Here is a 13,930-nt window from a genome sequence, read left to right as displayed (position 1 = left end):
TAAAAACATGATGTAATTTTTTTAAATAGTATTTTTTTGGGCATTTTTGCTTTTGTTGGCAGGAAAAATCAAAGAAAGAATAGGAGGAAGACGTGCAGGCAAGAGCTGTGTTATAGCCGTGCGGCATATAAACACCTACAGCTTACTTTAAATTTAATCAAAGGATCAGTGTTTGTGTTCTTTTCTTCTACAAAAAAGGAAAATATCAGGACTGCATGCACTAAATAAATATCTAGGAGTCTTACACTGGGTTATCACACTCTCTTTCAGCGCTCTGGACACCAACACCACAGGTCCTCGAACAGGCTGACCACGGGCTCCAGGACGCCCAGCCGCCATTTATAATCTCAGGGTAATATCCAACTGCAACGCACTGCCCACCAAAGCACCACTAATGACAAAGGACACAAAAGTTTCATCATTAAATACATGAGCACAAAAGAAAGAGTTCCATTGTTTTGTTCTGGTAAGATCATAAGACAGTTTGAACTCAACATTTTCAGTTTTCTCTTGTGTATTTTGTCTTCTAAGTAATGCGGATGATGGAAAAGTGGGAGTACTCTTGCTCCATTGATTTAGTGTTATTTACTACATTGAATATGACACAAGATGTGTCAGTAAAAAAATTCACGCGTATAGCTTTTACACTCCTTTCTTTGAGGAATAGAAATTTAAACAACTATTTGCAGGAATGGGCGTTGACTTTCTAAGGATGCTTCACCAATCAGACTGTCCTGTTTCCATATGTTGACTCCAATATTCTCAGTCAAACAAAGATACAAATCAATACTGCAAACAGAAAAGACTACCCAGATACAAAACTCTTCTTCCTAGATATAAAAAACTGATAGTTGTCAACACCAATATAAGCAATCTCATCACGATCATCTTCCTGTCTCGGTCATGAGAGGAAAAACTCACTTTGTCCTCCCCACAACTTGTTCCATCCACAGCCCCATCCAGCTTTGAGTGGCAGGTTGTTCCCACAGTGCACCACAGAGTGCTGCATACATTCTGGAAGAGCAAATAAAGATTAATATCTCACACCCACAGCACTTTTTTTTTTGCTTGCTTTTCATATATTTTTAGAGTACATCACACAAGTAAATACTGTATAAAAATAGTGGACAGGCATAACTATTGCATTTTACTGAAAATGTTGCATGTAAGAATGTTGATTAATTTTCATATTGCCTTGCAGATAATGCGTGTTTGATGCTCTTCTATGAGTAACTGGAGTTGCTAGCATCTTATCTTATATGCCAAATATCCATATTTTTAACTGTAGTTCAAAATAATATTATTAATAACGATAGATGACGCCTACAGCCACTCATAAAGCTTAATGTTTGCTCTTGCTCTGAGTGATAAGATGTGTCCTCTCTTCAGACACGGCAGATCAGATGAGGATTACCGGCTGCAGCTATCCAGCAGGGATGCCTGATATCGACTTCTTCTAGAAATGCACCACAGTGCCTTATATGAACGGATTTCTATTCTTTCACTCTGTCATCCATTATGCATCATATACTTCTGAATGAATTTACAATACCATTACTGAGAGTTAACCTGATGTCCATGTCCTGACTTTGTCTTAAAAAAACCCAAAAAACTAAATTATAATTGACTTATTAAAATATGTTTGTTTGCCTGGTCCAAAAACTAAGAACTCTTAATCAGGTGGCTCGGCCAAGCAATCCTCAGAACTCCAATGTTGATCAGATATAAAAATCAATGAGCCTTAGAAATATCTGGCTGATCAACCCTGATTTCAGCTAAGCTGAACATCCCCTATAGCGACAGCATCATATTTCCTGTACAAACATGTTCAGCTTCACAGCCAGCCTCTGACAAGTGAGTGTGTTCCCCAGAATTGTTAACTCTTCTGTAATGCTGGTCATGCTGTATGCTCTGATTGACAGTGTGAAAGGAACTCTGACCTGCATTTGCACAAATAATCAATCCAAAGACCTACAGAGGTGGAAATTTATAGCTGATAACACACCAAAAGGTCAAAAATATCTAGGAGGTCCCCGACTGATTGGTCCAACTGTCTTGACCCTTTCCCCTTTGCATCTCTTGACATTTGTGATGAATATGTGGACAACACGATTATGATGTAGACATTTCTGAGATTTCAGCTTCTGAAACACTCAGGTTCTTACCTGGTTAAGTCACAGTTAAAACCAAGGAAAGACTAACAAAGGCATGCATAATTAATTCTCAACACAGAGATAAACTTCTAAGGGAAATGGAAAAGTGACAGCGACTGATAATCCCTTAATGGATGAAATTTGAAAGACTTGCGCTTTCAAAAATACAACCTGGATTAGAATCCTGGACTTCGCCACGTTTAGCTTTCAGCATGCAATGTCATACAAAAAGCGCAGAGAGTCAATACAAAAACCCCCCCAGCAACCTCTCAAATTATTCAATCTGTCTGAATCGAGCAATATATGTAATGTATATGTATGTATATGTCTTTATCTCAAAGCAATTGAGACTTCCTTGAGAATGACCCGAACTACTTTGAAAGGTCTAAAAACCCAAAACCTCAAATGTGTGATGCCAGAACAGGTTTGATTTGCACCGCACAACTAAAACATTTTTTAAGGAAACATTTAACTCAAAATCAAGTACAAGTGACAAATATTGTGCATTTTTGTGTGTGTTGATATCGTATAATAAACAAGTATGAATTTAATATTTAAAAACACAGACCATTTCATGCGTTACGTGGCCCCAGATTCCTCTAAATATACCATTTTATAAACAGCAGTCATTCCATGAAAAGTCTGTCAGTGTTAACATTAATGCATGTGATTACAAGAAAACTCAGGGCACTCCAAGAGCTGTGTAAACAAGCTGTAAAAAAAGAAAAGGGATTTGTTGAATTTTCATAACAGTAGGCTGTAGGTGTTGTAAATCTCTAGGCCTCCCACAGTCGTTTTTCCAGTCAGGATGGCGCTTGTAAAATCCACACACTTTACTGCTCTTGCATTGTTCGTATAAAGAAAATGCATGTGTGTGGTCCTCATCTGTCCAGTCTTTTCAAGAACCTGTTGCTTGAGGCTGTATAGGATTTATTTATATGTGTTCCCAGACATAAAGAACAGCAGCCCTGCTAAACTTTGAAGGACTCAAATAATACATCACATTTATTTTGCACAAAAAAATCTCCCCATGAAGAGCTGTTTTTTTCTTCCTCTTTGTCAAAAAAGGTGGGAGGGAAACAATGCCAAGTGAGTGCCGGACACACAAATGCCCAAAGGAGCAAGACTTCCCTGCTGGCTGGATCATTTGCTGCATGTCATTCCACTATTGTGTCTTCATGTGTTCCCTGACTAAATAAAAGCATAAATGTATTATTTTCCTTACCAAAGTTAGATAAATTGGCTTTACCGGTGTTAATGAAATAGAAAAATATAGCACTTGCTGTGGTTCTAAATTAAAGGTTAAAAAAACAGAAGCAAAGTACAAAAAGCTCAAGCCATTGATTTTCAGTCCTTTATAATTAGCACACCTCAGCCTCGTCTCCCAGTTTCCCCTCCTTATGAATGGCTTCTTGACAGCCTCCCTTCCACTGAGACCATTTCTGGTGAGGCTTCAGTGAACAGTAGATGGATAAATTCAAGAGCCAGATGCATTTCTCAGGTCTATATAAATAGAATTGAATTGAATTGAGGTCCTGTGTCAGGTCTTTTGTGAATTTGTTCCCATGTCTCAAGAACAAGACTACATTGTTCATCTACTGTAGATATTTTTTTTAGGCCTTCCACTTTATTTTTTCTCCTCCAATAGTCCAGTTTCCTCAAATCCTTTTAAAGACCCACTGGACATCATGCAGTGATATACCAAGTTCTCTGTTAGGTTGTCTGTTATGCACAGACAACACTGGTTCAGCCTTTGTATACTTGAATGATTCATTGGTCAGTGTTAAATAACTTAAGAAGCAAGGAAACCAAAACAAAAGGTCAGGTCAGGTACAAACAGAAGAAGGACTCACCTTGTCTATGCACTATCAGCGACACACTATGTTAGATTCAGTCTTCTCTTCTTTTTGTAGCAACACACTACTTTCCTGCAGTACAATACTGTTCAACTGATGCTCACGAGGGTATGGTACCACGGTGTGCTGCCACACTGCCTTTATGCAGACAGAGGGGTTTGTAAGTAATCCAGAAAAGTTGGCGTGCCTGTAGGAATTAGTAGCGCCAGTTTTCAAGGCTTGATCAGCCTCCATTGCTGCAGAACAGATTTAAATTGTTAACATATTTTGCGTTCCCTGAAAAAGGCCTTTTTGTATGATTCAGAAATGTAAATTATTTTGAAGTTTTGGAGCTTTGAAGCTATTCATTGGACTTGAACGACTTGATTTGCAATAAATAACTGGAAAAATTGAGGTGTTCTAAAACTTTTGACCGGTAGTGTATGTATGTGTACACAACGTAAATGTCGTGGACACAAAATTAAAGCAGCCACATGGAAGAACTCAATAAATATTAAACTGACTGATACCACAGTTATTTTAAAATGGCTGTTTAGTCCATTTAGATTAGTTCTTTAGGCTATTTTTTTCGCCTTGTGTGTTATTAAAAGGTTATAACTGTAATCAACACATTTATGTGGTTGTTGTGAGGCTGGAATTAACATTTTGTTATTTCATTGCACTCAGGGGAATGAGGTTAAAGAAACGCAGAAATTGGTGCAGAGCGGAGAATGTTTTCCTTATATGTTCTCTTAGTTTAATTCAAGCCGACAGACAGTTCTGAGGAATGGCCAAAGATATTGCAAAAGTCAGTTTATGTGGGGTAATATTTTAAATCACACTATTGTGGTTTAATGTCCTTAAAATTTGTCAGAAATAAGACAGTAAAACCAAGGAAAAAGATGGATGTATAGTGCATAGAAAAGAAACTCATGTCAAGAAAGAACAGAAGATCTAAAAGCTCTTACTGAATCAGGGAACAGTCGTTAAGGTTTTGGGGTTGATCAAAAACATCATAAGAACATTTTTAAGGATTACGGGACAAAGACTATCATTTAATTGTGTAATTTTAGAGAATCTTACATCCATGTCATCACAGAGCAGGGATCCTGATCCATACTGGAGCCGACACTGATGGACAGCACTGTACAGAACGCCGGGAAGCACCGTAGATAGAGACAACCTATCCTTCACCGGGGCATCATCGAGGCACCAGCCCCAGCCACGGCTGTGAGGGAGGAGGAAGGTAGAAGTTAGAGAAAAGAACGAAATGATCGCAGTTTATAAAAATGTCAGCGGCTGTGGAGTATAGTACAACTTTTCTGATTTATTTATATAGGTGACTGAAGCAAATGTACAATAACAAAGGCTATATTGGTTATTACTAAACCCTGAGGGTTTCATTTATTGATTGTTTTTAGGAAACAACATGCCGAACGTACAAATTTTGACAGGTTATAGCTTTAAAAACTTAATGTGGGAGTAACACTAGCCCTTGCACAACTCAGTGGCTATACAAATACCTACAAACGACAACTTAGATGAGGGCACTGTAATTAAAAGGCGGAAAAGTTTCAGAAAACCACAGTTGATACACAGCTACAAAGCCCATCTGAATATAATAATCAACTGCAGGCATATATTCTCTGCATGACATTTCATTCAAAAGAGCATTTCTCTTTCCCACTCCATCCACAGCTTGACAATCAACGTGCGAGTGTTTAATTATGTGATTACAGCAGTCAAGTATAATTATAGACTCCAACAGAAAAATTATTTACAGGCATCACAGTGTCAAGTGGAAGATGAGGAGAAAGATAAGTGATTTGGTTTACTTCGTCCTGTATTTTGTTTTTAGTAACACAAGAATTTCGAGCCCCATGAAGGTAATGCAAAGAAGGATGCTCAGAGTAAGGTCATCTTCCTCTACTACTCCTTGTTACGACCCGTCTAGGGCCAGGCCATAACATGAGCGAGGCACTCGCTTCCCCCCCAAGACCCAAGCAGTCACACGAAACAAATCCGTTAGATATGAGGTGATTTATTTACAATGTAAATAAAGAGAACCAAAACGGGAGTGTCAACACTTCAGGGTGAGCCAAGGCCAAAACAATAAACAAAACAAACCTACACAAATCCCGCACCCCTGACCTTACCAAAACAAAGTCAAAAATAAAGACAGAGTCTGACCTCCTTAACTAACTCAAAACAGGAGAAAACGGGTGATCAAAAGAAACGGCAGCTCACCCCTACCCACTCCACTTCCACAACTTTCAAGCGTATACTGCAGCCAGCGGCTACCACAGGACTACTGCTGGGTGATGAGGAGAAACGCGAGGACCTCTCCCGCTGTAGCACTCCAGACTCCTTTTAATGGGCGGGTCCTCCAGCTGGATCCAATCACGCCGGGGCAGTATATCCACGCACCAATCGGAACAGGGCCCTGGCACAGCTAAATTAACATAGAAAAAAAACACAACACCTGCACAAACAAACACATGGACATACAAGTTCGTAACACCCCCTTCCATAAGAATTAAACAATCCTCCTATTGTTTAATTCCTGAACTACAAAATTGCTCTCGACAGGGCGTCCGTGATGACATTTTCTGTCCCTTTCTTATGCTTGATCTGCAGGTTGAAGTCTTGCAAAAGAAGGGACCAACGCATAAGTCTCTGATTTGAGTTTTGCATCTGGGAGAGAAATACCAATGGGTTATGGTCAGTGAACACTTGAACAGGGATAGAGCTGGATCCGATATACACCTCGAAATGCTGTAGGGCTAACAACAAGGCAAGGGCTTCCTTTTCAATAGTACTGTAGTTCATCTGATGTTTGTTGAATTTTTTTGAGAAGTAACAAATTGGGCGATCCACGCCGCAATGGTCCTTCTGCATAAGGACAGCTCCTGCACCAGCCGCACTAGCGTCAACCTCGAGCTTGAAAGGGGACATGAAATTTGGTGCCGTAAGAACAGGGGAACTGCACAGTAATGCTTTCGCAGACTCGAAAGCAGTCTGACAAACAGGCGTCCACACAAAAGGCTTCACCGGACTGATCAAATCGGTGAGAGGAACGACAACAGTGGCAAAGTTCTTACAAAAACCTCTGTAATAACCACACATTCCTAGAAATCGGCGCAGCGCCCTTCTCGTTTGTGGGACTGGAAACTCAATGATCGCCTGTATTTTCGCGGTCACCGGCAGTATCTGTCCCTGACCCACCTGTTTTCCCAGATATGTGATGGTGGCTCTGCCAAATTCACATTTGGCTAGGTTTAGTGTAAGGCGAGGCTTTCTGAAAACGGCTGAAAACGAGGGAGAGTGTTTGTAAGTGGTCAGACCAGGTGGATGAGTAAATGACAACATCATCCAAGTAGGCATCGCAGTTATTCACGCCCGCCAGTACTTTGGCCATAAGGCGCTGGAAAGTAGCGGGTGCATTACGCAACCCAAACGGCATAACCGTGTACTGGAGAAAATGATCTGGCGTGACAAAAGCAGATATTTCAGAGGCTCTGGGAGTTAAAGGTACTTGCCAGTAACCTTTTAACAGATCAAGTTTGGTTACAAAAGATGCCGATCCCACTCTATCAATACAATCCTCCATTCTAGGAAGAGGAAATGAATCAGGTTTGGTAACAGCGTTAACTTTTCTGTAATCATTACAAAACCGAGGAGTGTTGTCAGGTTTTGGTACTAGCACACACGGTGAACTCCATGCGCTGGCGCTCGGAAAGGCTAAACCGTGTTCTAAGAGATAGTCAACTTCCTTCTGCATTATCGCTCTTTTCACTGGGTTCACTCGATAAGCATGCTGCTTAATCGGTTTATGTCCTTCCACGTCAATGTCGTGGCACAGGACAGCAGTTTGACGAGGATGGTCAGAAAAGAGTGATAAATTATCCTCTATCAGATCAGTGATGTCAGCTCGAGTGGGTTCAGACAAGTGGACTAAATATGTTTCTATATCGTTTAAGATCTCCGAATTTTTCAATCAGCCGCTACCCAGCGCTTCACTTTTCTGGAGTAGCCCGTCATCAGAGGGTTCATAAGGAGAAACAACACTAGCGGCGCACACTGGAGACGGCGCACCCGAAGGACTCCTCGAGTGATACGATTTTAACATATTAATATGACAAACCCTAGACTTTCTCCGGCGGTCTGGGGTCTGGATCACATAATTGTTGTCACTGAGTTTCTGTTCCACCACATATGGGCCAGCGAACTGAGCTAATAAACTGGACCCTACCACAGGCAGCAACACCAACACTTTCTCTCCCGGCTGAAAACTTCTACGAACAGCCTTTTTGTCATAACGAGCTTTCATTTTTGCCTGCGTATGTGACAGATTTTCTCGAGCTAACTGACATGCAAGGTGAAGGTTTTCCCGAAGTCCGCTAACATAATCCAGAACATTATGCTGGGTTTCAGAAGTTTCTGATAACCACTTCTCCTTCAGAAGGCGGAGGGGACCGCGGACCACGTGTCCAAACACCAGATCCATCGGACTGAATCCCAAGGATTCCTGAGTGGTTTCTCTGACGGCAAACAACAATAACGGCAGACCCTCATCCCATTCTCTATCCGACTCTGCGCAGAACTTGCGCAGCATAGCTTTGAGGGTTTGATGGAATCTCTCCAGAGCACCTTGACTTTCTGGGTGGTATGGACTGGATTTTACATGTTTTAGGTGCAACTCCTCCACAACCTGTGCAAACACTTTTGAAGTAAAATTCGTTCCTTGGTCTGTTTGAATAACCTTTGGAAGCCCGAAAGTAGAGAAAAACTTAAGTAGTGCTTTTATCACCGGTTTTGCTTTCAGCATGCGTAGTGGAATTGCCTCCGGGAACCTTGTTGCTGAACACATTATTGTTAGTATGTATTGGTGTCCGGATTTAGTTTTTGGCAGGGGACCCACACAATCCAATATTACTTTTTCAAACAGCTCACCTATTACTGGAATAGGATGTAACGGAGCAGGTGGGATGGGTCTGTTAGGTTTCCCCGCCATCTGACATGTGCTACAGGTACGGCAATATGCCACCACATCAGCTTTCAACCCTGGCCAAAAGAAGTTGCGCAACACCCGATGATAAGTTTTGTTCACCCCAAGATGTCCAGCCATGCTGGCATCATGCGCTAAGCTAAGCACCTGCCCTCGATGTGGCTTCGGCACCACCACCTGCGTAGCACCAGGCAAACCACACCGGTCAGAGGACCACCTCCTCATAAGAACTCCATCTTGCACAAAATAAGAAGTGGGAGATTCACTTCCTGCACTCTTAGCTGCAGATAGAAAACAGGGAGCCAGTGATGAGTCATTCTGCTGAGCAGTTATCAATGCATCCCTATTCAATTTCTCATCCAGCTCTGGCATCAGTTTTGTTACATCATTTCCGCTTCCTATTCTGCCACTCTCACGGCTGGGAGATTTTCTTTCGTCTAGCGTCGCCATAAACGTGTCAGCAACATCCACAACATCATCAAATTTGCGCGATTGCGCACGAGTAATAGCACAAACAGGAAACACACTTGATAAAGGGGCGGCAACATCAGTGACAGAAGAAATAGGCGTTTCCACCACTTCAGGCGGTGGAAAAACTGTTCCCCCAGCCAAGTCATTTCCTAGAATAAATGAAACCCCTTTAATAGGCAACTGGGAACTCACCGCAACTTTAACATGCCCCGTTTTCACGGGCGAATGCAAATGTACTTTGTGTAACGGCGCCCGAAGAACGCTCATCTTAATTCCCCAAACCAACACATCTGAATCACAAGCAGTTTTATCTGACAATGGCAGTACACTTTCCAACATAAACAACTGATGCGCACCTGTGTCCCGAAGAATAGTAACAGGCACTTTATCCCTCTCTTCTCCCGTCACAGAAACAAAGCCTTTCGTGATAAATGGTTTAAAACGTGGCTCTATTTCCACATCCGCATGGTGCAAATCACGGGTGAGAGTGGAATGCGATTTAGGCAAAGGGACAACTTTGATGAGACCTACGCCCGCTGGATTTTTAGAGCCTTTGCGCTGCTCTTTCCTCCGGAGCGCAGGACAGACAGCGATCAGGTGTCCGGGTTCGCGACAATAAAAACAGTCGCGATTAACACCATCCTCCTGTCTATCTTTCAGTCCTATCTTTGGTGACTTTATTTTCCTTTCCTGTCCCACCCTGATATTCTGTGAGACAGCGGCTGAAAATATAGTTTTGTGGGTGAGAGTAAACTCATCAGCCATCACTGCCGCTTTAGCAAGTGAGGTCACCTTTTGCTCATTCAGATAAATGACTACTTGGTCCGGCAAACATTTTTTGAATTCCTCTAACAAAAGAAGCTCTTTCAGCCCCTCGAGATCCTTTACTTTACTGGCCTGCAACCATCGTTCAAACAAGCGACTCTTTTCACGGGCAAACTCCACAAATGTCTGATTGGCGGTTTTTTCACACTTCCTAAATCTTTGACGGTAGGCTTCTGGGACGAGCTCATATGCCTGCAACACAGTCTTCTTCATGATGTCATAATCCAGGCTATCTTCAATTGATAAACTGGTACACACCTCCTGGGCTTTGCCAACCAGTTTGCATTGCAACAGCAGCGGCCAAAATTCCTTCGGCCAGCTTAACGCGGCCGCTAAGCGTTAAAATAGGAATCCACTTCGGCCTCATGAAACGGGGGAACCAGTTTAACGTGCTTAGTGATGTCAAAACCTGTTGGGACAGCGGTGGACGTACCAGGATGACTAGAGGCAGATGTGGAGGGCTTTCGCTCCAGCTCCAAAGCTCTGACACGGAGGTGCATTGCTTGTACCTCAAGCTCTTTAGCACGGGTTTCCACCTCCCTTATACGGAGGGTCAAACGGAGATCTTCCGTAGACCGCCCCGCCAGGGGTTCCCCGGCCGTACCAGACCCAGCTGCTTCAATCTTTGCCCCAGCAGCATCAGAGTCCGCCTCGGCTGCATCAGAGTCCGCCTCGGCTGGTAGCACGTTAACAGGCCCTTTGGCATCCGGCCCCGGCTCAGCCTCCGGAGCCACCTTCACACCCCCGCCATCAGGCTGCTCTACAGCTGCCTTCGGGGCAGGAAGGATGCCTCGCTCCACCAGCTCTGCACACAAAGCGTCCCTAACCTCCGCTTTGCGGGCACCATAGGACACTTGAATATCATAACAACTAGCAATAATAAGCAAATCCGCTTTCCTGCACTTCACTATTTTATCCCATGAAGGCGAAGTAACAAAATCATCCAAAGAAAACTCCATAATTCCACACACCTACCACCCCCACACCCAAGAAAACCGCCAACAGACCAAACACACGCGAAAACCCACAGAAAAAGGCAGAGGACGAGCCCCCAATTCATGTTACGACCCGTCTAGGGCCAGGCCATAACATGAGCGAGGCACACTTTAATGGGCGGGTCCTCCAGCTGGATCCAATCACGCCGGGGCAGTATATCCACGCACCAATCGGAACAGGGCCCTGGCACAGCTAAATTAACATAGAAAAAAAACACAACACCTGCACAAACAAACACATGGACATACAAGTTCGTAACACTCCTCTACTAGTAAGTTTTACACTTACTAGTTTTCTACTAGTTACTAGCAGATCTACTCAATCGTCTCACACTGGTTTCCAACGAGCAGAATGAGAGGTTCACATCATATATGTCCAGCCAACAAATCTTGCATCATTTTAGGAAACTCTACTTATCCTAACCAATCACTAAAATATATAGAGCTTGAACACTTGGCAACACTTGGCCTATGTTAGCCTGGCGATGGCGCTAAATAGCTAATTGATAGTGCTCCTGTCAAGCTTGTTGGACCACGTGTTTTTCAGCTAAAAACCCCTCTATATCATGACAATAGCAGACAAATCCATCAAAATCCTGGTTTAAGAGTGTCGGCCAAGGAAAAAAGTTGTTTGATGTACGGATGAATCACTTTGATTCTTTGGATCTGTCGATTTAAATTGACCAGGACTTTGATCTCTGCGAAGATAAAGTTGTGATGATGTTAAGTAATGTGAGCTTTAGCTACATCTATGGTCAAGCTGCTAAATAACTGCATTTAAAACTGCATTTCCCAACATTCATATACTGACACTCGAAAACCAAAAATAACAGTTCTGCTTTAGTGAACCCAAAAGAGTTGTCCTGCATTGGTCTTTAATGCTTTAATCAAAATGGTAATAAGCATGTGAACTGGCTAATGAGATTAAATGGTAAATGACTGGTACTTATACTTTTCTACTCCAACTGAGCACTCAAAGCACTCAAGAGAGTCAAACAATCTCATGTATGTGCAGTAGCAGAAAAAAAGAAAAGAAAAAACATATACACAATAGAAAGATGAAAAGTGGCCTCTGTCACATTACAACAAGTAGTTTCATTCAGTCTTTGATGTCTCCAGAGTTGCTGTCTTTACCAACCAGTCAGGTTGCAGCTTACATCAAAGTCTGTCCAGATTCATAATAAATTTAGCTGTTTTCACACATGCACTTCAGGCTTGAACTTTTTCAGACGTAACCCTGCTTAACTGCACATGAGAACATGAATGAGTTTTAAGTAACTTGGTTCCTGCGTGCTCTGCTCAGGTACCACCCCCCATAAAAATGCAGTTCAAGTCCTGTAAATCTGTGAAAGGGCAACACCTGGACCTAGTTGTGGAAAAATACTCTTTGTACATTACAAGTCAGCGCTTGCAATTTGACAGAGGTCACTTGTTTTTTGCCCAGTATGAGTAGAAAAGTGCTACAGAGGCAGCACCCCATTTACCATTTAATCACAGTTTTAGTGACACATGCTTATTATCTTTTTAAATTAAAGCTTTACAAACAAGTGAAGGATGACAGTTTTGGTTATTTACTTTTGTTATTTTTGATTTTCAAGTGTGTTTCCAGGCTGCATTATTTAAAAGCATAACTAGATACATGCAGCTAAAAATCATGTTACAAAGCTCACATTACTTAACACAGGGCCATCATAACTTTATCTTGATGGAGACTCTTATTTTAGCGCTAATAAAACACCAGCTCTTTCACCATCTAGAACTTTTAAGAATTCATAATTGAAAACAATGTAATTGTCAACAATCCAGTGTCCTTTACAATTTCAAAGAAGGGCAAAAAAATCTTGTCTTCTGATTTGGGATATGATATTCAATACCACCCCCCCATCAGTGTACATAGATGGACAACATGAAAGTCTAATGCATGCCTCTAGCCATAGTCATCACTGTGTTAATCTTAGAGGTATTAGTGATGACCCAAGTCTTGTTTGGCTCTATCAGATCCATCTCTCTCTCCCTCTCTCTCTCTCCCCCTCTCTCTCTCTCTCCCCCTCTCTATATATATATATATATATATATATATATATATATATATATATATATATATATATATATTAGGGCTGCCACAAACGATTATTTTGATAGTCGACTAGTCACCAATTATTTATGCGATTAGTCGACTAATCAGATCATCATCCACTGGACGTAAAACTACAGCTTATTGCACCAGCAGCATCTGCTCTTATATAACTATCATTAGCTTACAGCTTTAAGCTTTTAAGGTGCTAACTAAAAATAAAGACAAGATGATAGTTTATTCAATTTTAATGAAATTTGCAGATTGTTTCGGTGAAGTTTAATAAACTCCTTGCTATCTAAAATATAACAGGACAACGGAGTATATTCTCCAGCATCTCACACTTCTGATAATCAGCTGTCTGCTTGACGTTTATTCAGCTGTGTAAAAACTATAACTTTAATCTCAGACAAACCGATTTACTCAGGAACAAATAAAATACAAAAAAAAAAAAAAAGCCAAACAACAACATTTTTAATTTATCTAAGTGACTCATATATATTTAACCTGAGTAGTGAAAGACGGCGGTGGGTTTGAAAACAATTTGCCGGGAGTCCGGTGTTCTCACG

The 13,930-nt window shown here is 41.7% G+C and overlaps 1 protein-coding gene and 1 long non-coding RNA gene across 3 annotated transcripts in view; one reads left to right on the top strand and one right to left on the bottom strand.

Annotated features, from left to right (window-relative positions):
- The window catches only part of LOC143418954 (uncharacterized), a 10,135-nt gene extending 8,396 nt beyond the window's left edge, over positions 1–1,739 (top strand). Inside the window, exons 2-3 of the long non-coding RNA XR_013098900.1 lie at positions 271–352; positions 1,390–1,739. This is a non-coding gene — a long non-coding RNA (uncharacterized LOC143418954). The remainder of the gene's footprint in view (positions 1–270; positions 353–1,389) is intronic.
- Positions 1–13,930, bottom strand: part of adamts7 (a disintegrin-like and metallopeptidase (reprolysin type) with thrombospondin type 1 motif, 7) — a 109,031-nt gene that overhangs the window by 57,821 nt on the left and 37,280 nt on the right. For both annotated transcript variants that reach the window (XM_076884639.1, XM_076884641.1), the window contains exons 9-11: positions 5,072–5,216; positions 922–1,014; positions 246–391 (exon numbers count right to left, since the gene is read on the bottom strand). In XM_076884639.1, coding sequence (XP_076740754.1) covers positions 246–391; positions 922–1,014; positions 5,072–5,216 — 384 coding nt within the window. The remainder of the gene's footprint in view (positions 1–245; positions 392–921; positions 1,015–5,071; positions 5,217–13,930) is intronic.

This window comes from Maylandia zebra, linkage group LG1 (genome assembly GCF_041146795.1).
Source record: "Maylandia zebra isolate NMK-2024a linkage group LG1, Mzebra_GT3a, whole genome shotgun sequence".
NCBI classification, from domain to species: domain Eukaryota; kingdom Metazoa; phylum Chordata; class Actinopteri; order Cichliformes; family Cichlidae; genus Maylandia; species Maylandia zebra.
Note: the sequence above shows the minus strand (reverse complement) of the source record. Positions and strands in the feature narration are given on the sequence as shown.